Source organism: Manis javanica, chromosome 3 (assembly GCF_040802235.1).
Source record: "Manis javanica isolate MJ-LG chromosome 3, MJ_LKY, whole genome shotgun sequence".
NCBI lineage: Eukaryota > Metazoa > Chordata > Mammalia > Pholidota > Manidae > Manis > Manis javanica.
In genome coordinates this window covers 80,264,987-80,290,691 of record NC_133158.1, presented here as the reverse complement: position 1 = coordinate 80,290,691, position 25,705 = coordinate 80,264,987, and the positions used below count along the sequence as shown (strand labels likewise).

Below are 25,705 nucleotides of genomic sequence, written 5' to 3'. Positions count from 1 at the left end.
GGCCTTGATCTTCTGCATACAAACAAACAGACCCTTTGCCCACACTTTGACATGCCCTCTATACCACTGTGCAGAACTCATTGGAGGTCAGCACACAGGAACTGCTTTTCAAAAAAATTTTTTTTTTATTAATAGTAAGGAATATTATCAGAAAAGAGTACCTCCATAGCTGATCATCTGACACCCTTTAAGTGATCAACATTAAGGATATTTAAAGCATGTGTTGATCTTTGATTTACCAATAGTTTTATCCTATCAAGGAGTAATCCCCCATTTCTTTCCTTCTTTCTTTCTTTTTTTTTTCTTTAATCTTTAATCTGCACTTACATGAAGAATACTATGTTTACTATGCTCTCCCCTATATCAGGTCCCCCTTAACAACCACATTACGGTTACTGTCCATCAGCTTAGCAAAATGTTGTAGAATCACTACTTGTCCTCTCTGTGTTGTACAGCCCACCCTCCCCTTTCTATCTCCCCCCCATGCATGCTAATCTTAATACTCCCCTTCTTCTTCCCCCTCCTTATCCCTCCCTGCCCACCCATCCTCCCCAGTTCCTTTCCCTTTGGTACCTGTTAGTCCATTTTTGGGTTCTGTAATTCTGCTGCTGTTTTGTTCCTTCAGTTTTTCCTTTGTTCTTATACTCCTCAGATGAGTGAAATCATTTGGTATTTCTCTTTCTCCGCTTGGCTTATTTCACTGAGCATAATACTCTCCAGCTCCATCCATGTTGCTGCAAATGGTTGGATTTTTCCACTTCTTATGGCTGAGTAGTATTCCATTGTGTATATGTACCACATCTTCTTTATCCATTCATCTACCGATGGACATTTAGGTTGCTTCCAATTCTTGGCTATTGTAAATAGTGCTGCAATAAACATAGGGGTGCATCTGTCTTTCTCAAACTTGATTGCTGCGTTCTTAGGGTAAATTCCTAGGAGTGGAATTCCTGGGTCAAATGGTAGGTCTGTTTTGAGCATTTTGATGAACCTCCATACTGCTTTCCACAATGGTTGAACTAATTTACATTCCCACCAGCAGTGTAGGAGGGTTCCCCTTTCTCCACAGCCTCGCCAACATTTGTTGTTGTTTGTCTTTTGGATGCCAGCTATCCTTACTGGTGTGAGGTGATACCTTATTGTAGTTTTAATTTGCATTTCTCTGATAATTAGCGATGTGGAGCATCTTTTCATGTGTCTGTTGGCCATCTGTATTTCTTTTTTAGAGAATTGTCTGTTCAGTTCCTCTGCCCATTTTTTAATTGGGTTATTTGTTTTTTGTTTGTTGAGGTGTGTGAGCTCTTTATATATTCTGGATGTCAAGCCTTTATCGGATCTGTCATTTTCAAATATATTCCCCCATACTGTAGGGTTCCTTTTTGTTCTATTGATGGTGTCTTTCGCTGTACAGAAGCTTTTCAGCTTAATGTAGTCCCACTTGCTCATTTTTGCTGTTGTTTTCCTTGCCCAGGGAGATATGTTCAAGAAGAGGTCACTCATGTGTATGTCTAAGAGGTTTTTGCCTATGTTTTTTTCCAAGAGTTTAATGGTTTCATGACTTACATTCAAGTCTTTGATCCATTTTGAGTTTACCTTTGTATATGGGGTTATACAATGGTCCAGTTTCATTCTCCTACATGTAGCTGTCCAGTTTTGCCAGCACCGTCTGTTGAAGAGACTGTCATTTTGCCATTGTATGTCCATGGCTCCTTTATCAAATATTAATTGACCATATATATTTGGGTTAGTTTCTGAAGTCTCTAATCTGTTCCACTGGTCTGTGGCTCTGTTCTTGTGCCAGTACCAAATTGTCTTGATTACTATGGCTTTGTAGTAGAGCTTGAAGTTGGGGAGTGAAATCCCCCCTACTTTATTCTTTTTCAGGATTGCTTTGGCTATTCGGGGTCTTTGGTGTTTCCATATGAATTTTTGAATTATTTGTTCCAATTCATTGAAGAATGTTGCTGGTAATTTGATAGGGATTGCATCCAATCTGTATATTGCTTTGGGCAGGATGGCCATTTTGACGATATTAATTCTTCCTAGCCATGAGCATGGGATGAGTTTCCATTTATTAGTGTCCCCTTTAATTTCTATTAAGAGTGACTTGTAGTTTTCAGAGTATAAGTCTTTCACTTCTTTGGTTAGGTTTATTCCTAGGTATTTTATTCTTTTTGATGCAATGGTGAATGGAATTGTTTTCCTGATTTCTCTTTCTATTGATTCATTGTTAGTGTATAGGAAAGCTACAGATTTCTGTGTGTTAATTTTGTATCCTGCAACTTTGCTGTATTCCGATATCAGTTCTAGTAGTTTTGGAGTGGAGTCTTTAGGGTTTTTTATGTACAGTATCATATCATCAGCAAATAGTGACAGTTTAACTTCTTCTTTACCAATCTGGAGTCCTTGTATTTCTTTGTTTTGTCTGATTGCCGTGGCTAGGACCTCCAGTACTATGTTAAATAACAGTGGGGAGAGTGGGCATCCCTGTCTTGTTCCCAATCTCAGAGAAAATGCTTTCAGCTTCTTGCTGTTCAGTATAATGCTGGCTGTGGGTTTATCATATATGGCCTTTATTATGTTGAGGTACTTGCCCTCTATTCCCATTTTGCTGAGAGTTTTTATCATGAATGGATGTTGAATTTTGTCGAATGCTTTTTCAGCATCTACGGAGATGATCATGTGTTTTTTGTCTTTCTTTTTGTTGATGTGGTGGATGATGTTGATGGATTTTCGAATGTTGTACCATCCTTGCATCCCTGGGATGAATCCCACTTGATCATGGTGTATGATCCTTTTGATATACTGTTGAATTCTGTTTGCTAATATTTTATTGAGTATTTTTGCATCTACATTCATCAGGGATATTGGTCTGTAATTTTCTTTTTTGGTGGGGTCTTTGCCTGGTTTTGGTATTAGGGTGATGTTGGCTTCATAGAATGAGTCTGGGAGTATTCCCTCTTCTTCTATTTTTTGGAACACTTTAAGGAGAATGGGCATTATGTCTTCTCTGTGTGTCTGATAAAATTCCGAGGTAAATCCGTCCGGTCCCGGGTGTTGTTCTTGGGTAGTTTTTTGATTAACGTTTCAATTTCTTTGCTCGTAATTCGTTTAACTTTTGTGTTTCTTCCTTGGTCAGTCTTGGGAGGTTGTATTTTTCTAGGAAGTTGTCCATTTCTTCTAGGTTTTCCAGCTTGTTGGCATATAGGTTTTCATAGTAGTCTTTAATAATTCTTTGTATTTCTGTGGACTCTGTCGTTATTTTTACATTCTCATTTCTGATTATTTTGATTTGTGTTGATTTTCTTTTTCTCTTAATAAGTTGGGCTAGAGGCTTCTCTATTTTGTTTATTCTGTCAAAGAACCAGCTCTTGGTTTCCTTGATTTTTGCTATTGTTTTATTCTTCTCAATTTTGTTTATTTCTTCTCTGATCTTTATTATGTCCCTCCTTCTGCTGACTTTAGGCCTCATTTGTTCTTCTTTTTCTAGTTTCGATAATTGTGATGTTAGACTATTCATTTGGGATTGTTCTTCCTTCTTCAAGTGTGCCTGGATTGCTATATACTTTCCTCTGAAGACTGCTTTTGCTGCGTCCCACAGAAGTTGGGGCTTTGTGTTGTTGTTGTCATTTGTTTCTATATATTCCTTGATCTCTATTTTGATTTGTTCATTGATCCATTGATTATTTAGTAGCATTTTGTTAAGCCTCCATGTGTTTGTGAGCCATTTTGTTTTCTTTGTAGAATTTGTTTCTACTTTTATACCTTTGTGGTCTGAAAAATTGGTTGGTAGAATTTCAATATTTTGGAACTTACTGAGGCTCTTTTTGTGAGCTAGTATGTGGTCTGTTCTGGAGAATGTTCCATGTGCACTTGAGAAGAATGTATATCCTGTTGCTTTTGGATGTAGAGTTCTATAGATGTCTATTAGGTCCATCTGTTCTAGTGTGTTGTTCTGTGCCTGTGGGTCCTTACTTATTTTCTGCCCGGTGGATCTATCCTTTGGGGTGAGTGGTGTGTTGGATTCTCCTAAAATGAATGCATTGCAGTCTATTTCCCTCTTTAGTTCTGTTAGTATTTGTTTCACATATGCTGGTGCTCCTGTATTGGGTGCATATATATTTAGAATGGTTATATCCTCTTGTTGGACCGAGCCCTTTATCATTATGTAGTATCCTTCTTTATCTCTTGTTACTTTCTTTGTTTTGAAGTCTATTTTGTCTGATATTAGTCCTGCAACCCCTGCTTTCTTCTCACTGTTGTTTGCCTGAAATATGTTTTTCCATCGCTTGACTTTTAGTCTGTGCTTGTCTTTGGGTTTAAGGTGAGTTTCTTGTAAGCAGCATATAGATGGGTCTTTCTTTTTTATCCATTCTATTACTCTGTCTTTTGATTGGTGCATTAAGTCCATTTACATTTAGGTTGACTATTAAGAGATATGTACTTATTGCCATTGCAGGATTTAAATTCGTGATTACCAAACGTTCAAGGTTAGCTTCTTTAGTATCTTACTGCCTAACTTAGCTCGCTTATTGAGCTGTTATATACACTGTCTGGAGATTCTTTTCTTCTCTCCCTTCTTATTCCTCCTCCTCCAGTCTTCATATGTTGTGTGTTTTTTTCTGTGCTCTTTTTAGGAGTGCTCCCATCTAGAGCAGTCCCTGTAGGATGCCCTGTAGAGGTGGTTTGTGGGAAGCAAATTCCCTCAGCTTTTGCTTGTCTGGGAATTGTTTAATCCTGCCATCATATTTAAATGATAGTCGTGCTGGATACAGTATCCTTGGTTCAAGGCCCTTCTGTTTCATTGCATTAAAGATATCATGCCATTCTCTTCTGGCCTGTAGGGTTTCTGTCAAGAAGTCTGATGTTAGCCTGATGGGTTTTCCTTTTTAGGTGACCTTTTTCTCTCTACCTGCTTTTAAAACTCTTTCCTTGTCCTTGATCCTTGCCATTTTAATTACTATGTGTCTTGGTGTTGTCCTCCTTGGATCCTTTCTGTTGGGGGTTCTGTGTAATTCCATGGTCTGTTCGATTATTTCCTCCCCCAGTTTGGGGATGTTTTCAGCAATTATTTCTTCAAAGAGACTTTCTATCCCTTTTCCTCTTTCTTCTTCTTCTGGTATCCCTATAATACGAATATTATTCCTTTTGGATTGTTCACATAGTTCTCTTAGTGTTGTTTCATTCCTGGAGATCCTTTTATCTCTCTCTATGTCAGCTTCTATATGTTCCTGTTCTCTGGCTTCTATTCCTTCAATGGCCTCTTGCATCTTATCCATTCTGCTTATAAATCCTTCCAGGGATTGTTTCACTTCTGTGATCTCCTTCCTGATATCTGTGATCTCCCTCCGGTCTTCATCCCATTGCTCTTGCATTTTTCTCTGCATCTCTGTCAGTATGTTCATGATTTTTATTTTGAATTCTTTTTCAGGAGGACTGGTTAGGTCTTTCTCCTTCTCAGGTATTGTCTCTGTGATCTTTGCCTGTAGTTTCGGCTTTTCATGGTGATAGAGATAGTTTGCAGAGCTGGTACGAGTGACCGCTGGAAGAGCTTCCCTTCTTGTTGGTTTGTGGCCTTCCTCTCCTGGGAGAATAGCAACCTCTAGTGGCTTATGCTTGTCAGCTGTGCGCAGACAGGGCTTCTGCTACCTGCCCGTTTGCTATGGAGTTTATCTGTCCTGTTTCTGTGGGTGTGGCCTGGCTGGGGCTGCTCCACCAAAATGGTTGAGCCCCATTGGAGGGGGAGCAGCTGGGAGGCTATTTATCTCTGTAAGGGGCCTCTGTGCTCCCTCTTGCCCAGGGGGTTAGAGTGCCCAGAGATCCCCAGATTCCCTGCCTCTGGTCTAAGTGTCCTGTCCTGCCCCTTTAAGACTTCCAAAAAGCACTCCCCTTTGCAAGGTGCTGGGTTCTTGCAGGTGTGGATGTGGTCTGGATGTTGTCCTGTGTCCTCTGGTCTCTATTTTAGGAAGAGTTTTCTTTGTTATATTTTCATAGATCTATGTGTTTTTGGGAGGAGATTTCCACTGCTCTACTCATGCCACCATCCTCTCATTTGATTTTTATACTTGATTTATATGTGAATCCCACAGTTCTCCCTTATTATTATTATTATTATTATTATTATTATTATTATTATTATTTTTAAATAAAGTGCTGAAGTGGTAGGTAGATGCAAGATAAAGGTAGAAAACATAATTTAGTGCTGTAAGAGGGCAAATGTAGATGATCAGGTCTGTGCCTATAGACTAAGTATTAATCCAAGCTAGACAAGGGCAACAAAACATCCACAGATGCAGAAGATTTCTCTCAAAACAGTAGGGGTAAGGTTCTAAGCCTCACCTCTGTTGATCCCCAATTTCTCACCTGATGGCCCCCCTGCGACTGTGCCTGTCTTAGGTTGTTCCTCCCTTGAGGAATCTTACCCGTCTCTGGCTAACCGGTCATCTACCGGGGCCATACAGGGAAATTTAAAGTTGGTAAGTGAGAGAGAAGCAATATTCTTTGAAAAGGTTAGAAACATCTTTTTAAAGATAATTTGTTTATAGTATCTCCAAATACATAAAATATCTAGGAATAATCCTGAGAAAATTAGTTTGGAGCCTATACAAAATAATAACAAAAATGCCTCTTGAAAGAGGAAAGTTTTCAATAATGGAAGGAGAAAACAAAACTAAATGTGATAATTGTGACACCTACCAAATCAACATATAGTACTGAAACAATTTTGATCATAATTCCAACAGAATTTTGAGGTTTTGGACAACTTAGTACGAAAGAATAAGCTTCAATCATGGGGAGACATATAGGAACATACAGAAAACTTGCTTAATATCATTAGTCATTGGGAAATACAAACAAAAGCCACAATGAGATACCACTCACTATACATTCACCAGAATGGTTAAAATGAAAATGACTGTCAACACCATATTCTGGCAAAATTGTGAGATAACTGAAGCTCCCACACACTGGTACAACCACTTTGGGAAAATGTATGGCATTTTCTTATAAAACTAAGTATATACTTACCTCATGAATTGTGGAAGGACACATTTCAGCACATACAAATGATGATATTGTTTATTTTCATTTGCCAAAATCAGGTAGAGAAAGCTACAGAGAAAAGAGAAGGGGAAGAAGTTACAAGCTAATTCACCTGGCACTCATAATAGGAATCAATAGATGCTGTCTAAAGCAATGATTTTACGTAAAAGTCTAATTACAAGAGCAGTCACTAGAATAAAAATGTAAGAACTATAATTTTTAAAATAACATCCCCCATAGTGAAAGTTTATATAAATATAGTTCATATTTACATTTATTTTGTAGCCCTTATGTTAACCCTTGTTTTAGTCATTGTGCTATTTGTTAACTAAATTCAGTGTTCACCCCCAGGCCTTCAGCTGAAATTTCTCTGATCATCTTTTGGTTGGATGAATTTTATTATCTGGGGGATGCTTCAGTAAGGCCTAATGTGACAGTATTCCTTGAGCCCTTGACTTTGCAGAAATTATTTTTGCCTGTAGCTTTGACTCTTGAAGGACAGCTTGAATGGATTTGAATTCATTGGCTCAAAACTTTCTTTCCTTAAGTATATGATAGATATTGTTCCATTACTATTAGTATTGACTGTAGCTGTGCCAACTTTGCTTTCTTTCCCTTAGAAATGTTATTGCTCATATACACAGTTTGCTACTAGTGTTAGTAGGACACATCTAGAGTTTGTAGGGTATGTGTTAGTTGGATATATCTGGGTATTGATCCTTCTGAGACAGTCCTTTCATTTCTTGGATGTACCTATTAATATACAAATTCAAGTCATTTCAGAACACCTAATGTTTACTCCATTCTTTTGGTGTTCCTTCAATTCGAAGAACTCCAGTTATTCATATTCTGTATCATTTTTGCCTATTTTTTTTTTATAATTTTGGCTTTCTCTTTTTTAAAAAATCTTTTTATTTCGCTTTCACTTTCTTTACTTCTCCCATGTGTATATGATCTGCTTCCTGCTGTGCTTTCTACATGTACTTCCACTTATGCTCCTTGTAAATTAGGCTTTGGTTATAAAAAGATTCTGTCTGCTGCTTCTATTTCCTCCCTCGATTTTACTAGTTACATTTAATGGCCTCCTATTGACTGACCATCACCTTTCCTTTGCTGGCGATGTCTTTCCTGAATCCTTGTATTTGTTTTCTTTACTGTTTTCCTTCCTGGTTATAATGACATCATATTATTCCCCTTTATTCATGTTGGAATGTTGTGTTACAGTTTTCCTCTTCTTCAGAGCAGTATTTTTCTAGTGAGTATTCTTAATCTGCAGGTAAATTTTGTATTTAATTTCAGTTCTTTTTTTGCCCTTTTGTTTCCTAGAGTACCTTTCTTTGGATATTCTAGTTGCACAATTACTTTGCTAATCATATTTGAATGGGATTTTTCTCGACTAGAAGGAGGGTCTTTTGAAGTGACAGAAAGAGTAGCTGTCCCAGTTTCCCAGCTCAAGAGCCCCCTCCTCTATACACTTCTGATACTAAGCCTCACCTAAATTTCAAATCTTAACTTGGTTCACAAATGATCCTATCATCAATTCCAAACATCTCTGATATCTTTACCACTGCTGGTGAAGAAACTACCTCCACCAGGAGATCCTGCTCCTATTTTTCATTTTCTAACTCCCCTCTCTTTTAGAAATGCTATTTGCTTGAATCTGCCACCTCTGTGTGACTTCTCACCGAAACACATTTAAAGTTTCTATCTCCACTCTCCCACATCACCTGCCTTCTGGTATCACAGCAGTTCTCACTGATGAGGGGGCCCATCCTTCTGGATGTGAATTTTTACTGTTGACTTCTGACATCTTTAACTTCTAGGATTCTTGTGCATATCCTGTTCTTCTCAGAAACACCCATGGCATTGTTGTGGTTTCCTGAACTATAATTGTTGACTTCAGATACCAACAACGGTTATCATCCAGGGAACACAAAGGAAGAGAGTAGAGGAGAAAGAATGCAATACTAACACATGTCATCAAGTACATGCACCAAAATATTTACTTCCTAAATATGAGCAATACCTCATGAGTGCAGTAACTATTTCCTTTGTCTGCTAAAGAGGGTTCAGGAATAGGACTGAACTGGCAGAAGACCCATCCGGGACCATTAAATACATAAATGCAAAAAGGCCAGACTTTGTAAAGATGAGGACAAAGTAGCCTGGAAGAAGCCAGTTGATTTTGTTACCACAGAAGATAGAGATACGACATATTTTTAAAAAGTTAAAATCACTTAGATCACTTAGTCTGGATTGCTATTGTGGTCCTTTCTCACCTACAGGAAACTTGCAAATAGATGATTCAGAAATTTGCAACTCAAACAACAAATACGAAAGGAAGAGGAGGGTTCAGGGAGAAAACAATTGGTGTGGCGTCTTTGTAGAAGCTGTCAGAGAAAAAGGGGTGGAAATGAAGCACAATTTATTTTTGGAATACTTTGACATGGAACAGTTGAAAACTGTAAGTGAACTTTTTAATTTTAGATATTCCAGTGGATCCTGTTGTAGTTTTAGTTTCATTTCCCTGATGACTATAAAAGCAAATCCTTAAAACTGTTAGAAAAGAATATTGGAGAATAACTTTACTCTCTTCTTTGGTCCTTTGTGGAGATAGACAACCTGATTAAGAGGAATATCACAAATGCAATCTTTTAGAAGGACAACACACAGACACTGAAGACCCTCCAGTATCCTGCCTGTTAGCATTAGATATATAACTACTGGGTCACTTCATGAAGGTTTGCAGGAGCTCACAGTCATCACTGCCTCCATTATCATTGTATTTAACTTAATCCTGAAAGATACAAGAGCAATTATGCCTTTGCAAATAATTTATCTGTGCATCTGTTTAATTCCTAGCAATGTGATATTATTATGAAATAAATTTCTTAAAAACTCTGCGGAGAGATACTTCTTAAACATCAGAAAACAAAACTGCCATATTTTGTACCTCTTCAGTCATAGTAAATCAGCTCAATTAAATGAGTATTTATTGTGTATCTTCTGTTTATCATGGACTTATTTTAGATGCTAGGCATGGAGAATTGAATGGGCCTTTCCATCAAAATGTGCACAATCTAGTAGAAAACACATATATATGTAAATAAGTAGAACTGAGTTTGGTAAATGTACACTAAGAGACCGTATAAGGGAAAGAAGAACACATAGAAAGAGCAACCATTTGTACCAGGCTAGGGAAGACATGGCACAAGAAAACTTCTAATCTAGACTTGGATGGATGATTCAGAGGTCAGTAGAATGGGAAGGAGGAATAGAATATTTCAGGCTTGGTCACTGGTATAGAGCCAGTTCATGAAGTGTCTTGTATGGCATGTAAGCATGCTTGGATTTTGTGCTTCAGGGGATAGGAAGGTAACAAGGACTTTAGACATACATATGACTTGATCAGATTTGCAGTTTAAAACAATGACCCTCATAGTCAGTAGCTGATGGTGTTCTTAACACTGCTGTCTGCCTGTACTATGTTATAAAACAAGTATAATTATGTTGGTATTTTTTGAAAACTGGGTTTTTCTATGTAGGATAAAAGAGATATAAATGTAGGATCAATGAGGTTAAGTAAAAATTATATATTTAATGATGAATATCAGAATGAGCTCATGATGTATTCATCTTTTATTGAAAAGTCCTAAGTGTGCACTGAAAAGACCTGTAAACAAGCAGCAGCAAGTGCCCCTAAACCTTCATTTTGGTCTCTAAGTACCATTTGTCACTAAAAGGAACAAGGGCTCCTTTTAGAAATGGCTATTTGTGGTTCTTAGTCAGGAAATATATTAAATGATCCTGAAACATTTCATGTCAAAAAGCAAGACTATCAAAAAGAACTCAGAACAAGCTTGAATGGGTTTCCTGTTGGTAAGGATAGCCACTTTAATGACAAAAATAACTGCAATGCATTAAACCTACAAAATATGCTTGAATTTATGATTAAATATTAAATAATAATACATAATAACACATAATTATTAAATATAAAATAATAATTATAATAAATAATACAGTTGACCGTTGAACAACATGAGGGTTAGGGACACCAACACCCTGCACAGTTGAAAATCTGCACATAACTTTTCATCTCCAAAAAACTCAACAACCTGCTATAGACAAGAAGCCTTACTGATAACATAAACAGTCAATAAACACATATTTTGTATATTATATATATTACATATTATATTTTAACAATAAAATAAGCTTTTTGCAATCATCATAAGTCTCCAAAAAAAAATGCTCCAATATTCTTATTGAAAAAAAAATCCATCTGTAAGTGCCCCACACAAACTAGTGTTGTTCCAGGGCCAACTACACAAAAAAACAGTAGTCACCTTTGGAGGATAATACGAAGCTAACTCATAACACTGACAGCTAGTAAAGGAAAGAATTATGGATTTAATTTTTATACATTCATTATATATACATAATACATTACATGAGGACAAAATAGAATGAGGGAAGAGTGTATGGCCTTTGATTCTGATTTAACAAAGTTTTAAAATTTTAAAATAATAAATATTATGAGATAACCAGTGAATATTGAATACTGATAGAATATTTGATGATATCAAGTAATTATCAATTATTTTTAGGTGTGTATTCTTATTTCTGTATAAAATAAGAATCATTACCTTTTAGAGATACAAATACCTACGAATAAAAAGGTAAAATTAAAAAGGGGAAAAGAGAATAGGGTAAAGACAAAACAAGATTGGTTACCCTTGGGAGTTTAGTGCACTATTCTGTATACTTTTCAATAATAACTTTAAGAAAAATAATTGCTATGAAGGGCAGTTTTATTTCCCTAACATCTGGATCAGGAAAGGGGACATCCAGTTGTCTGTAACCTCCAGAGACTGGTATTGGCACCCTGCAGTTTTTGACCAGGTCTCCATCTTTCCCTTCATAGAGGTCTTTGTAATAGTCAGTGCTCACAGAGATGTCAGAGTCTGGAGAGCTGGTCATTAGTTCTCATTGTGTTGCTACTGTCATCATTAGGCCCGGGGGATTCTGGTTTCTTGCTTCCCTTAAGTAAAGCACAGTGCAGACTGCCACCAGTAAGTGAGTTTCTGAAGTATTTAGGAGTCTCCTTTTCTGCCTAGTTTTTCTAAAAGGCAGACAAGTTTCCAAAAAGGCCTAAAAAATAGCCAAAGCACAGATGACCCTGATGTCTCCAACTTTTACATCAAATTGAAAGGCTCCCATGTAATGTTTGTGTCAGGATGGCTTCCTTGTAGCCTGTCCAGTTACCATGATTGTTTGGCTCTAACCAGCTCCATATTGTGCCTGAATACCAGTGCGTAACAGAGTTTACTGAAGATTTGAGGATAATGAATGGGAATTACAGCAAAGCACAAGAAAGGCAGCAATTTAAAATAGAATAGCAACTATCTCAGTGCCCTGACATCTCTCAGCCATTCTTCCACCACTAGCAGGTTCTCTTTAGGGCCAACCAGGGTATTATGGGGCGATGCCTGTCTGGTATAGGGCTTCTCCAACATCTCAGTATTTGGATCTCCATCATTGACTTAGGAAGAAACTAAAAATCATTGTTTATTTAATATGCAAAGCACTAAACTCTTCTTTGTCTGAACCTAACCCAGAGGGCCAAAATCTGTTAACAAATATTCCTAAATAGATATGCAAATATTTCTCTAATGGGAATTCTACTTTCATACTAAGCTCACAAGCTCTAACTGCTGCTTACCTTCCAGGATAACAAGCATTTAAAATAAATTTTTTCTTTTCCTTACACAATATTTCTGTTTAAACTATAGTAGGCAATATGATTTGCCTTATACATTGGTGTAATAAAATAATACTGTGCCAAATACACTCACAGAAGGCGGCAGCTAGACAGAGAAAGTGCAAACACACCCACAATTAACATACCCAGAAACTAGTAGGTTTTTATTATTTGCTTTGTATTTAAGATGCTTACTGACTTAAAATATTGTGAGGAAAGGAGAAAGTGACCTTGTGCTGAAATTTATTTTTACTTTTTATTATGATAAGTCAACCTACTGCAAAGCCAGAAGTATAAATCTATATGGGAAATCAACTTAAATATGCTACTTACTAATAAGTATAAAATGATGGTAGAAGCATGACAAGTTTTCAAAGTCATTTTGGGGGAATAGGAGTAAATAACAATAATAGCCCACAATTCCTGAGTACCTATGACATATACTCCTACGTGTTTCACATTAATGTACTTGATTTACCTTAACTCATCCTAAGTGCTTTCTACATTTAATTCAAGGACCAGCTCTTTGTTGGAGGTGCTGGTTATTAATCTCAACTACAGTGAGGAAACTGAGAAGTCAAGTAATTCACCCGAGGTAGTCTCATTCCAGAGCCTCACCCCTTAACCACCAGCCTCTCTGTAGTAATGAATCCCTTATGAAGATCCTCAGTCATCTGAATAGAGACAAAAGCAAGTAATCTCTTGGTCCCTCGTTCTCTAGGGCTAAGCAGTCTTTAGCCTGTCTCTAGAGGTGTGTTTCTTTCTTTCTCTCTGCATTTTTTCTATTTTGTTAGTTCATGGTCAACTGAGTCCTCTGCACTTGGTATGTCCTTCATTTAAGCCACCAGCCAAAACTGCCCAACAACTTTGAATCCCAATTCCAAAGTACTATGGGAAATGATTCACTTAGTCTAAGAAGTCAGGGGTCCCTTGCCCCTGAGGGCCAACATCTGTGGCTATGGAAGAAAGGCAAGGTCACATGTTATCAATGTGGCTGCCAGGATCCTGGAAGGTAGTTCTCAGAAAAGTGCATCTGTTGGCAAAAAAACCCAAGTGCATCTATTATTAGACTGACACATGTATTCATTGTATTGCTATCCTTTTGCATATGTAATTCTGTTTAGATTAAGGTCACAAATATATTTGTAGACAGCACACTCTTTCAGCCTAACTGGCCAGAACAAAACTTGTTTGTATTCTTCGATTGCCTAACAAATATAAAACTTGTATGAATTTAAGATAGAAATCTGGATACATTTTCTAATGCTGCCACACAAATAACCACAATCTGGGCGGCTTAAAACAACAGAAATTTATTCTCTCACAGTTGTGTGGGCCAAAGGCCCAAACCAAGGTGTCAGCAGGGTTGGTTCCCTCTGGAAGCTCTGAGGGAAGAGTCACTGCATGTCTCTCCTCACTCGTGGCGATTGCCACGATTATTGGTGTTCCTTGGCTCGTTGAGGTATCACCCCAATCTCTGTCTCCATCTTCACATTCCTTTCTCCCTGTGTTTGTCCTCTTGTATATCTCATAATTTTCATTAGAGTGAAGGCCCACAATAATCCATTATGATTTTATCTCAATCCTTACCTTAATAACATCTGCAAAGAGCTTTATTCCAAATAAGATCACATTTTGAGGTTCTGGGTAGACATGAATTTTGAGGATACACTATTCAACCCACTACAGCATCCATAAAGCCTATTTGTGACTAAGACCTTAGCAGCCCTACTTGTCTCCTCCAAATTGACTTGTACTTTCATCAAACATTATGTGGCAGACACTGTTCCAAGCATATCAGAAATAACACATTTAGTAGTTGTTATGAACTGGTATCATTTTTTTCTGGGTTCTCTCAGCACCCAGAAGGCTGACAGCACCCCCTTCAGCAGCTCATCCAGTTCTCTGTCTGTGCATAGTGGCCTTGATAAAAACTGACTTGAGACCCAGCTGTACCTGCTGACACTGTCAGTCCAAGTGGTCTCTCACTTAAACGTAAAATGTCACCTCCTGGAGAGAGCTAAGTAAGAGATTCAGAAAATTGACAGATAAGATTTAAAACTCCTTGTGGAGAATCTCCGAGGAAAGTGAGCAGCAACAGAGCTACCTAAGGAGGTCAAGGAAGGGACTGCAGTGAAGCCCAGCAAGCAGCCGCAGCAGGAAGCAGGACTAGCTGCGTCGCGCCAGGCGGTGTTCAGGGGTGTTCCCTGTGCTTCAGTGACAGGGAGATGTCCAGGCCACGTGCCCCCCGGGTTTTCCTAGTTGCTGCCTTTTCATCTTCTCTTCACCCAGACCCAGAGAGCCAACTCCTAACTGCTCAGTTGGATGGAATGTTTATTAACATTTGCTTTTGGTTTTGTTTTAAAATACCATGAGAATCTATAACATAGTAAGTTGGGAGCCAAATAAAAATTCAGCAAATTAAGTTTATTTCCTTTTAGTGGCATAACCAGTTTAAGTGTTTATGTAAGACTTGGAGATACCAATTTACTTAGAACTGATACTTATTAGCCCCAGGTCCCACGCTGTTCCTTCAGTGTGTTTATGTCCTCACAAAGCACAGATGCCATTCTGCAGGCACCCTATAACATCTCATGGTGCTTTGTGGTCTACCAGCAGGATTAGCTGCCAACAGACCATAAAGGCAAATGTCACAGAACAGTAAAAGGCTCAAAATGATACATGTGGTAGAATCGAAGGACTTACATGTGGAAAGAGTGTTGGCCAAAGTGGGAAGAACTGAGAGCTAGAATAAATTAGGATGCCCTCTTCCAAAAATGAGGAAATGGAAAACTGCAAGAGCCCACTCTGGGCAGGGCTACTAATGGCTACACCCTTCAGGAGTGAAGGTTTGGGTCACCCACCAGGTGAAGAATCACAACCAGCTGAAGTGTTAGCTGAAGACAAACGGAACAGCAGAAGATATCTATAAATACCAGCTACAACCACATGACCAGTTAGAAATGAAGACTATAAGGGTCACCAGTGTTTATTCCTCTTTATAAAGGAGTATTTCCTCCTATTGTCTTACTATGAATACATTTGTGTACATATATATATATATATGTGTATGTATGTAGATATGTTTTATTTTCTTATTCTCTCATGTAACATAAGAAGTATTGATGTATCAGTCAATTTTTTATTGATACATATATAAATATTTTACATGACAGTATTTAAGTTGCAGGGTATCAAGGTGAAGAGCAAACATTCCTCAAGTATTTTACCTCCTCTTCTGGAGAAACTGGAGTGATGCATTATTGGTTATATGTAGGATAGTTGTATCATGTTAGGTGGAATTTTGACTTTGTTATTATCTTTATTTTGAGGTTAGGTATGGTGTAAAATGAGTATGGGTGTCAAGCTGTTAAGGATTTGGGATGGTTAACTTTACTGGGTTCTGGGATACCCAGACAAGTAGCTAACATTTTTTCAGAACGTGTTTGTGAGAGTGTTTGGGATTAGATTAGCATTTGAATCCATGGACTCAGTAAAGCAGACTACCCTCTCCAGTGTGGGTGGGCATTAATCTACCACTGAAGGGTTAAATAACAATAAAAAGCAGAGGAAGAGAAAATTCACCCAGTCTGCCTGAATTTTTGAGCTGAACATTGGTCTCCTTTCTTCAGAGAGATGCACACCATCAGTTTCCCTGAAACTCTGACCTTCGGAGTTGGGCTGAACTACACCAGTGGCTCCCCTCCATCTCCAGCTTGCCAATAGCAGATCATGGGACTTCTCAGCCTACATACTTGAGTAAGCCAATTTCTCATAATAAATATCTTTACATATATATGTCTATACATATCTATACATTATCTATCTATCATCTATCTATCTGTCTATCATCTATATTCTATTTTCCCAGAGAACCCTAATACAAAGTTCCTTTCTTCTATTAATGTTGCACATAGATACTTAACATAATACCTGGTCATATAAATCGCCATAATCGATTAATTCCAGATTGGAATAAAATTAGTCCATACCTAATTTTTTTTACTTATCTTTTAGATTGAAACAACATAAAAAATGACTAAAATTTTCAAATAATACCAAAGCAAGGAAAGTTACACTTAAATAGACATATGGATACCATACTGGCAGCATTTTAAATATATTTCCTCTTTTTGAAAATAACTTTGGTATCACATATTTATGTAGTATTTCTAATTATTTTACTTGGCTATAGAAGCAACACTTGTTGGAATTAACCAGACATTTACTAGTGAGGCATGGTTTTTATTCCAGAGTCCTAAGATATTATTGGTTAGTTGGTAGATAATTTATCTCACCATTTTATATAAATAGAGCAAGTTACTATTAGGGAAGCTGAGCCTCATAGTTTTAGTTAATTTTATTGTGAATTTTCCAAATTCTAATTCTCTAACTCATTTAAAATTTACCAAACAGTTTTAAGGAAGAAAGCCAAATCTTAACATATCTCTGGAGTATTTAACTGAATTAGAATTCTAGCAGAAATAAAATACAAGATTTCATGATATTATATGGCTGTTATTCCCCCCCCCCCCCCAATTATACCTGGAGCAAAAAGAAAGAATTTACCTCCACTTTTTGCCTTTAGATGCTATATCTGCCTATTCCTGATTGTACCAGGCGCTTGTCAGCAGTGATCTGCAGGTCTGGCTAGAAAAGAGGAAAAGGAAAAGGAAAAGTAGAAATTGTAGTTCAGGCCCTTATAAATTTGTCTTCCTTTGCTTTTTAGCAGCATATTTTCTTTTCTTTTCTTTTTTATTAAAATATCATTGATCTACAATCTTATGATGGTTTCACGTAAACAACACAGTGGTTTCAACATTCACCCATATTATCAAGTCCTCACCCCCTCTATTGTGGGCACTGTCAATCAGCATAGTAAGATGTTACAGAGTCATTATTTGTCTTCTCCGTGCTGTACTGCCTTCCCCATGACCTATCTATATTGTGATTGAGAATTATAGTGCCCCTTAATCCCCTTCTCTCCCCTCACCCACCCTCCCCAACTCCTCCCCTTTGGTAACCACTAGTCCCTTCTCGGTGTCAGTGAGTCTGAGCAGCATATTTTCTTAAAAAGTGCTCATATATTGTTCCTCCAAGAACTTGCATTTGTTGTTAATGATACGCTAGCTTGGGTTGGCTGAAAGACTCCATAACGGGATAGAGAAGGACTACTTGGAACAAAAGCCCTGGGGAGAAACCCAGCTCTGTCAAGAATTTTACCAAGTCCAGTTACCTTTCTAGGATCAGAATTATTACCTATAAAGTAAGGAGAGGATCAGGCTCCTCAGTTATGAGCCCTTTTCTACTGTGACACAGACAGTGACAATCGTCTCAAGAGCAAGAAGCACTCACTGAGGAAACTGCAAAACATTTTTAGGGATGTACGGCAAGGAGCAAGTAGGATTAATTTTTGTCTGTTTGTTGGTTTTGTCTTGAAAACATATTATGATATGAAGGGCTATAACATAGTCCCCTGAGAGCTAAGCAAGAGGTCAGCAAATACATTTTATTACCTTCTCATAGAATAACTAGTATAACGGTTCATGTGGGACTGTTTAGTTTAAACATGGCATTCATAAAGTGCTTACAAGCCCGTCAGTAAAGAAAGTCACTATTTCACAAGGAAATATAGGGCTGAATTCTTAAATTTTTGTTTCTTTAAATCAAAGTTTGGTATTCTGAAGTTCTCTACACCAAGGTAAACTAAATTAAATGGATTTCTTTATGCCTTGGCATATTGAGTTTTCTGATATGACTTTCTGAAACGTTAGTAGAGCAAACGGCATGTACCTTGGAGCAGTGTTTCCTGGGACAGTCATGATATTAACCCAAGACCCAAAAGAAGCCTGGGAGCTCTCCCTTTGAACATCATCCTGATCCCTGACGAGGACCTAGGGGAATAGAGGCCTGTGAAGGTGGATGGATGCAGGAGGTGTGGGTGCACCTTGTGCTGGGGTTTCTCACATTTGGACGTGCCGTGGCAGAGCTCTTCATAAACATATATATGTACATACAAATATACATACCCATATATATATATATACACACACATATATATGTATATGTGCCTGAACAAATAATGTTTGCTATCTAAGTTTGGGAAAAGCCTTGTGATGAAGAGAATCTGAGGTTTGGAGTAGGAGACCTGAGGTTTGATGTTAATTCTCTTGCTCAGTGTGACACCTTAGGCAAATCTCCCAACTTCAAAAGTTTCAGCCTTGTATATCACTGGTAATCAGCCGTACCTTCAAGAAATATAGTGACTCCAAAGGGCGCAGGTAACATCTCAAAGACAAATACATTGTTGTTGGATGGTAAATACAACATTTTCCTATCAGTTTGCACCCTGAGGGCAGATGCTTATTCTTACTACAGATAGAACCAGCCTTCATGACTCATGGAAATTACTTCCTACAGACTGGCCATGGGAATTTGTTCAGCTGAAAATTTCATTTCATTTAATGAGAAACCTATTAAGCACCAATTTTGTACTTTGAAGAATTCAAGATAAGAATAAGATACTTTTTTTGCCTTTGAATTTCTCATAGTATGATTGCTGCAATTTACTCTGGAGTCTTAATTTAAGCTCCCCAGGGCCTAATGCAAAAGTCACATTAATTTCCCCATCCCTCTTTTTTAAAGCTAATTCTTATTTCAATATATAGAATGAAGGTAATAGCTAAATAACAAATACAGATAAGCATTTCCACCAAGATTATACACAATTTGTAACATCATTTAGGAAAAGGGTTGCTTGTACTCTTCAAGTCTTCAATTTTGTCTTAATTGCTTAGAGATACTATGAACATCTTTATAGCAACAAGGAAAAAGGAAACTGTATTCCATACAGGGAAGAAAAGTAAGGAAAAAAAATGAGGCAAGTCGTTTATTATTTTCATTATACTTTAAACACTAAAAAGGCCATAAAAATGTGTTTGATTTTAGTTTAACCAAGCATTAGCAATACTTCATCTCTAAAATATTTGTTTGAAGAAACCTTCCTCTTAGGGTACCAGAGAGGCATAAAAATGTTGATTGAACTTTTTCAAACTTGAAGAGTAGATTATGATTTAGCCCCTCAGATACATCAAATCAAGGAAGAACCTGGAAAGAACAGCAAGATATGTGTAAACATCAAATTGTCAGTGGCATTAAAACTGATGCACTATTTCTAGCAACATATAACAAGAACCCTAAAAGAGTTATAGCTCTTGACCTAGTAATCCCACTATTTTAGATTTATCTTAAGGAATAAAAGCTATATGTGCATATCTGTTTAAAACAGTAGCGTTTGTAATAGCAAAGCCCTAGAAACAATCCAATTATGCAGCAGCCACACAATGGCTGATTGAACAATGACAAATGATGTAAGGAAATGTAACCATGAACCATGAACAACACAGACATGCAACTGGAGAAATGTTGAAAGAAAAACTATTTTAAATACAAGCACAGTAATTATGAGATCAATGTATGCCTACATATAACTGAAGAAACTAGGTAGAGATATTAAATAACTCTTCAAAATGAAAGTATACTTCTATTTTTAACAGTTTAGAAGATATAGTTTATATACCATAAAGCTCATCTTTTTGAAGTTACAATTCAATGGTTTGAAGTAAATTTATAGAGTGCCTATTTTTTATAATTACTAAATGTGGGTAAAATTGCAGTATTTCCAGAATTTGTCGCCTGGCTTTTGTGCATCTCCATATCATTAGGTGTTTCTAAGGGCTGGAGAGAAATAGTCCCTCTCCACATCAATAGGTGATTACAGGGGCAAGTGAGGGCTGATCTGGGTGGGAGAGGTTGGGTAGAGCTCCCTCTTCTTCTGCAGCTGGGTCTGGAGAGACGGGAGGACTGCTTTTAAGAAGTAAACGGGTTTCTCCCACTTTATTTGTCCCTTTGACTGATTTCAGTTTCAAAGGTATTTTGCCCTGGGACTTCTCCACTGGAGTTACACTTAATCTTTTCTATTTATTTTTTTAAAGATGAATCAAGAGATCAGGAGATCTAATTGCCTGGAACCAAGAAATAGGAGTCACATTTCAATTTGTTTAAGAACCATTGAAAAATTGTTTCTACTATATCCATGTAATGACTGTAATTTCCCCATGATATCCAAATAGATGTCTAGGAAGCCCAGCAACTTTTTTTTTTTTTCAATCCAAATCCATTGCTGGCAGTAAATTAGCTCTTTATTTCCCAGCTAACGTAATATTTGTGTTCTCTACCAATTGGTACTAGCAAGTTTAAATCCACCATGTCTGATGTCAATTCCAAAATCCATAGTCTCAAGTGCATTCTGCTTTGGTAAGAAGAAGGGAATAACATCCTATACATTGACTTTATTCTTAATAGTAAATGTGGAATAATGATAAACACACAGCCTTTGGATTTGACTTGGATTTAATCCCTGGTCTGATGCTTATTAACTACTCTGAGATTCATTTGCCCAGTTACCTCACCTGTGAAGTGGGGCTAATGGCACTTACTTTCAGGGTGGTGACTGATATGAGGAATATAAAGCCCTTAGCACAGCAGTGGAATGTTGGTGAGACACTTACCATGATTAATAATCCTATCATGTTAGTATAGACCAAAATACACACAAGTCTTGTTTCTCAGACCACACGAACACTGAGAAAGCCAATTAAGGTCATGAATTACTCCAAAGGAATGATTTCAGTGTCCCTCCCATTTAGGGCTCTTCTGGGGCCACCACTCAGGTCAAGCACCATTCCAGAAAGGAAGGCAGCCCCACTACTTCCTCCTTCTGTGCACACATTAGTGTATGCACATTTATGGAGCTGTTCTGCATCTGTAGCACCTCCACCACTAATCCTCTAGCACTGATGACCTGCCCCACCAAAGGGCCATTCCTGTCCCAACTTGTGGTTCTGCTTTTCCCCAACCATACCTTTTGGGAAATTCCAAAGGCTGGGGGGAATACCCTGCTACACCAGCCTGTGGCTATAAACTAAAGTTAAACTCTACTGGCCTGGTGGGGGTTCCACCAATCTATTTGCTAGAAATTTCCATACCCACACACATACACATTTGCTTACACTGTGACTCAAAAGTTTCTAAGGTGTTTCCAAAGTGCTACCCAAAGTATTTTGGTTAAAAATCCCTCAGGTTCTTCTAATAGCTTTCCTAGAAGGGAATGTGGGAGCTAAATTTTCAAAAAGGTCAGAGGTCTAAGGGTTGAGAGAGAGTAGAATGGCCTGAACTTGAGGGAAGAGGGTCGTGGAAAAGATTCTGCAGGTGGTGGGGCTGCTCAGTTCTCACACAGGGATGCCTGCAAGGTCAAGCTGCAGTGAGCTTCCTTACTATGAAGTTTGGTGTGGAATACACTGGTCAGCTTGGACAATGAACATTTCAACAATGAGTGTCAAGGTCAGAGGTCCATCTCAGTATTCCAAAAAAGCGCTAGGATTCCCTATAGAATCTAGAGATAGGAAAGGGGTCCTACCCTCCCACTGCATGTATAAAATTAGATTTTCTGCCAGATAAAAATTGGATTTCCTTCTAGCTTTGGTGCATGTGTGTGGAGGGAACAGATTGATTTGATTTAGAAAAATAAAATAAGAAGTCACATTTCTTTCACTTTGAGTGAATGGAGTAAATCACGTTGATCTCCTATTACAGCTACAATCAGCTGGTAGGGCTCTAGCATGTATTCCCAGGCTCATTTGAGAGGCTCTGTTAACTTCTCGGTTACCTTAAGAAATTGCATTGTCAAGAGATTATCTGGAAAGCAAAGGCTGATTTATATAAAATGGATTCTCTTTTTCTTTCTTCAAACTGTTGATTTGTTCCAGTCTTTGGATTACCATTTTTTGGAGCTTACATTAGTAAATTCAACCATCTAGATTATTTTTAAATGAGACATTGTCCGACAAGGCCATTCATGAATTCTAAAACAAACTACAAGAGACAACATAAATATAGTGGAGAAAACAAAGGATTTGGAGACAGAAAAAATAGAACTAGCTGTGAAACCATGATCAAGTTGCCTCGCCCCTCTCGAACTCAGTATTTTTATCTGTAAAACAAAGATACTGAGTATATTTTCCATCAGGTTATGATGAAGAAGAAAATAAATACATACTAAAAATCACAAGGCCTTCAATAAATGATCATTTTATCTTCTATTATAACCACAATTAGCTTCTTTTGATCTCCTATATTTTTAAAAAATTTATTGATATATAACATACAGACAAATATAGCATAAGCATGGATCTTGATGAATTATCACAGTGGCAACACACCTTTTAATCACCATGAGATCAAGAAATAGAACATAACCAGTGTCAGAGAAGCCCTTCCTCTGTCCTCATCCAATTCTATTCCCACTACCTCCTCCCCTAATGTAATCACTACCCTGATTTCTAACACCATCATTCAGTTTGGGGATTTTTGGGCTTTTTGTTTTGTGGGGTTTTTTTTAGATTTTATTATGATGAGGATACAAAAAGATTTATGCTCTTAAATTTTAAGTGTACATTGTTGACTATAGATGTTGTACAGCAGATCTCTAGCTTATTCATCTTGCCCAACTGACATGTTCTGGTTAATACCATCATTTAGCTTGGTCTGATTTTTAAACTTAATACATACTGAATCATACAGTATGGATCAGTATGTACCTGGCTTCTTTCATTTATGCTGATTAAATTAATTTCCTATTTCACATTAAACAGGAGTTCATATTCTTTGCTGAAGAGTTTTTCCATTGTTTGGATATACTACATTGTATTTTATTTATCCATTCTTATGGTGGTAAGCATTTGTGTTGTTTCCACATTGAGGCCACTATGAATAGTGCTGAGACTACTTGTATTTGTGATCATATTTGTATTTTCATCATTTCATCTTATGATTTCCAAAAAACTTTTTTAAAAAACTATTTTGTCAGATGTTATGCTCTTCAAGGTACTTAAAAACCAGTTAACAAGCATGAAATGCATAGAACAGGACCTGGCATAGAGTCTGTTCTCAGTAAATGTTAGTTGTTATATTTATTGCACAGGAAATTGAATGTATCTTTTTCACAAACTGCAAATTGAAAACATCAATTTTTAAAGGCAATGGTCTTAAAGAGTGTGTAAATCTACCAAGGCATCAAATGATCTACTATGGATGCTTGTTTCCTTTTTTAAAAAAGAAAATCCAATTTAAACAGGAAAAAAGATGTATGGTAACTATTAGGCAGATGAATTTGAGAGATTTGAAGTCAGCAACTCTTTAGCTGTGAATACTGCCCCTGGTTGGCTGAAATAATAATCTGGGAAGAAAAGAATGAAAAAGTATCTGGAGAGGAGATGATGAATAAACTAAGAGTGGAAGATGGAAAAGAAGGCAGAAATGGAAAGGACAGAGAGCAAGTTGGACACATTATAAGATTAATTGGAAGTAAGAGAAAAGGGGAAGATAAAATTAAAGTAACAATTGGAAGAGTGGCATCTACAAAGTGACAATTGGAAAGGTGGCATCTATAAAGACCAATCAAGGTTACTTACATATGTCAGGCATGACAGTGTCACATAAAAACTGTGTCATTTAATTATTATAATAACCCTCTGAAATTGTTATTTTATTGTCCTTATGTAACAAATGAGAAAACTAAGGCTTTCAGGATTTAAGTGATTTTTCTCCAGATCATGTGTTGTAGGCTCTTTAAGGAAATATGTTCTGGAAAACCACATTCTCTTTGAGCCTTACTTTGGCCCAATTTGTTTCTTGGGAATGTAATGTCAGATCCTCCCAGATTATAAAATAAACAGAATATCTGACCCTTATCTGATATCCTCTATACTGTCATTATTTTCTGTCATCCTGTGAATCAAGTAATTTTAATAAAGCTCAGAGTAACTTAATATGAAGAAAAATGCCAAGGTCTAACCTTAATGCCATACTCATATTTTCCAAACTAAAAATTGAAGTGTTAACTTTAAATAAATTATATTTGCAAATTTATTATATGTAAAATTTCACTGAAGTCTACAGAGAAAATTAATTTTTGAAAAGCATCAAATTAAATAAAATCTTGCCCCAGAATTTTAATATTGTCACTATAAATATCTGGTATCTATGTCATCCCTCATTTGATAAGAAAATTTTTCCAAAAAAACCTAAATGGGAAAACTGGCTGCTATGAGGTTTTTGTTTCTCAATATTTGGTTAAAACAGTTGACTCACTTGTGTAATCTTTGCCCCAGCCCATAGTTTATCTGGGTCTTATGATGTTCTAATCTGCAAAATGAAAGTTTTAGCAATGACTGTATAGCTTACAAAAAAATAAGGCAAGGAGCTCTCCTATGATAAGAATTAGATCATAACAAACTTTAAATTAGTATTTTAAAGCTTCTAATACTTCCATAGAAAAAAATTTACATGTTAAACATGATTGTTGAATATTACTTGGTGCCATAAATGACAGGAGATTATTAATGGTAGGTGATTACACTGAGCAAAAGAAACAATATAGCCACCCACAAATGCCAGATTAGTGAATCTTTATTATTTTGTAATATTTTTATAAGATGTGTCACAGTCAACAGCTTGGTCAAAACTGAGATAATCAAAAGTTAGTTGCATGCCTTTGACTGATTTGCATGGTAGCAGTCACTGTTACAATACATTTAAATGTTTTTGGGGGTCTGGAGGATTTGGAGGGAAGGAATAAATAATTACTCAATAGCATTTGAAAACCATCAAGGTCAAATCACACCAATAAATCACTATGTTAAGATTTGATAACTTACTACTTAACATACTTTTCCCCAGTTTGAAGATTTGGAAATCTTGTAAAGTGGAAAACTTGAGAAAAAAACTTTTAAATTACATTTTAAAATTACATCTTTCAAATCAGTGTGTATTCAGTTT

General features: G+C 37.0%; 1 protein-coding gene across 1 annotated transcript in view; it reads left to right on the top strand.

Moving 5' to 3' along the window:
- LOC108404907 (ferritin, heavy subunit-like) overlaps positions 1 to 16,562 on the top strand; it is a 29,989-nt gene extending 13,427 nt beyond the window's left edge. Inside the window, exon 5 of the mRNA XM_037008341.2 lies at positions 16,441 to 16,562. Within this exon, the coding sequence (XP_036864236.2) occupies positions 16,441 to 16,475 (35 nt within the window). The 3' untranslated portion in view covers positions 16,476 to 16,562. The remainder of the gene's footprint in view (positions 1 to 16,440) is intronic.
- Positions 16,563 to 25,705: the final 9,143 nt, after the last annotated feature.